The 2,303-nt window shown below is 61.7% G+C and overlaps 1 protein-coding gene across 1 annotated transcript; it reads right to left on the bottom strand.

Annotated features, from left to right (window-relative positions):
* On the bottom strand, nt 1-1,962 carry PTF1A (pancreas associated transcription factor 1a). Its single transcript, XM_008002501.3, has 2 exons — nt 955-1,962; nt 1-542 (listed from the first exon to the last, which is right to left on the bottom strand). The coding sequence occupies exons 1-2, from the start codon at nt 1,739-1,741 to the stop codon at nt 340-342; spliced, it is 990 nt and encodes a 329-aa protein (XP_008000692.3). The 5' UTR covers nt 1,742-1,962; the 3' UTR covers nt 1-339.
* Between the last annotated feature and the right edge of the window lie 341 nt (nt 1,963-2,303).

The raw sequence follows: 2,303 nt of genomic DNA, 5'->3' as shown, positions 1-2,303 counted from the left end.
AAAGGTGTAAATAGCATTTATTGACAACGCTTAGAAATAAACCATATCTGGCAATAAATAAGCATGACGTTTTCTGGCCAGAGTTCTCCCAACAACACAGAGTTCAGGAAAATCATAGGCTATTGCATATTTTCAGAAAATCAGGATAAATTATATAAATTATATATTTAAAAAGAAATCATCTATTTCATCAACTCAATAGGATAATAAATAGATAAATAATAAACAGTTGATTGCCATTAGAAAAATTTGATTCTTAAATTACATTTACATTATAGATATTTACATGTACAATATGCACAGAGACATAATCAGATCCTCAGCCGAGTCTGGGACTTCTCAGGACACAAACTCAAATGGTGGTTCGTTTTCTATGTTGTTGAAGGAAGCTTTGCTGTTGAGTTTTCTGGGGTCCTCGGGGGTCCAGACTTTGGCTGTTCGGATAATATTTTGTTCCTTGAGTTGTTTTTCATCAGTCCATGAGAGAGAATGTCCTGCTAGGGGAGGGAGGCCATAATCAGGGTCGCTGGGGGACGGGGACCCTGGACAGGTGAGAAGAGAAGACAGACTGTGAATATCCAACCACATTCCCATTGGTCCCATCAGGTCCTTTAGGACCCTTTCCTGGGCACCTCAACTGAGCAGGTGTCCTCCGGTTACACTAGAACCACCCTCTTCCTCCACACTTCAAGCCCCCACCATCCCCTCCCAGGAATCCGAGGAGCTGCAAGGCTGGCGGGGATGCGCGCCCTTGAGAGCCGCGGTCAACGTGGCAGAAAAAAAGAAAAAAGAAAAAACAAACAAACGAGAAACGCGAGCTCGCATTCAAGGTTGCCCGTGCCCACCGACAATCCGTCGGCCCGTCATTCGGCTTGGCAGTCAGCTCCCCCAGCCCCTCCGGAGCCTTCGAGTGCCGGTCCCCGTCTACCTGACCTGGGAAGCGGAAGCACTTACGGGTGCCCCGATGGCAGATGATGACCTTCTGGGCCTGGCTGCCCGGGCTGTCCCCGCCCAGGCGCCCGCTGCCGCCCGGACCCCCGCAGCCTCCCGCACCACCGCCGCGCAAGGGCAGGTCGGCCTGCACGAGCTCGCTGAGGAAGTTGATGTAGCCTATGGCCAGGCGCAGCGTGTCCACCTTGGAGAGGCGCTTCTCGTAGGGCAGCGTGGGGATGTGCGAGCGCAGCCCCTCGAAGGCGTCGTTGATGGACTGCATGCGCCGCCGCTCGCGCACGTTGGCCGCCTGCCGCAGTTGCTGCAGCTCCGCCTCGGAGCGCACCCGCCGCCGCCGCCGCGCAGCCGCGGCCGCCGCTCCGCTCAGGCCGCGCAGCCGGGCCCCGGGAGATAGTACTGCCGCCCCGGCGCACGGGTAGGCCAGGCACGAGGGCGGCGAGCCGGGCGAGTAAGGGAAGCCGCCTGGGGGCGCCCCCGCCTCGCAGCAGTAGCCGCCGCCGCCGCCGCCGTCCTCTGGCTCACCGGGGTCCCCCGAGGGCGGCGGGGCGAGCGCTAGCGGGGCGGCCGAGGGCGCGGGCTGCAGCAGCAGGCACGCCCCGTCGCGGTAGCAGTACTCGTGGAGCTGGTGGCTAAGGAACTCCACCTCGGCCTGCTCATCCGCCAGCAGCTCATCGCCGTCCTCCAGTGGGTCCCGGGAAGACTGGTCGGTGAAGAAGTCTTCCTCGTCGAAGTACGGAGAAGGAAAGGCGTCCAGGCCCCCGGGGAAGTGCTCCAGCAGCACCGCGTCCATGCTTGCCGCCGCAGTGGGCAGCGGGACTGCCGGGGTGCGCGTGTTAGTTCTTGGTAAGTTTCTGTGGCCGGCGTCCGAGCCCCTCCCTCCCGGAGCCCTGGCTGGGGGCAGCTAGGCGGCCGCTGGGCTGCCCGCCCCCGGGCCTCCCTGGAGTGCCCGCGGCCGCTGCGCTCTGGCCGGCGCCCGCGTTGCGCTGGGGAGGGCTGTGAAGGACTTGCTGGAGCTGAGGGCTGGCACGCGAGGATTCTTATAACAACATCCACAGGCGCGTGCCAGGGACCCATCGCGCCAGCCAATCAGAGCGCGGGGTGCCGGCGGCGAGGGGGCCCGGAGGCGCGGCGGTGGGCGGGGGTGGGGGACGTTTTGCTCCCTTTGGGAGTTCCTGGGGTGAGGAAAAGGCGGGGTCGCGCGGCCCGGGACTCCTCGCACTTCTCTCCTCCTGTTCCTCTGCCTCTGCGTACTGGATTCTGTACCTGCCCCGCGCGCGGCTCCAGGGCCACCTGCGTACCGCGGTGCCCGCCGCCTACCTGCGCGCGCTGAGCAACGCCGGGTCCTTCTGTCC

This window comes from Chlorocebus sabaeus, chromosome 9, assembly GCF_047675955.1.
Source record: "Chlorocebus sabaeus isolate Y175 chromosome 9, mChlSab1.0.hap1, whole genome shotgun sequence".
In the NCBI taxonomy this organism is placed as follows: Eukaryota; Metazoa; Chordata; class Mammalia; order Primates; family Cercopithecidae; genus Chlorocebus; species Chlorocebus sabaeus.
This window is presented reverse-complemented; position numbering and strand designations above follow the sequence as displayed.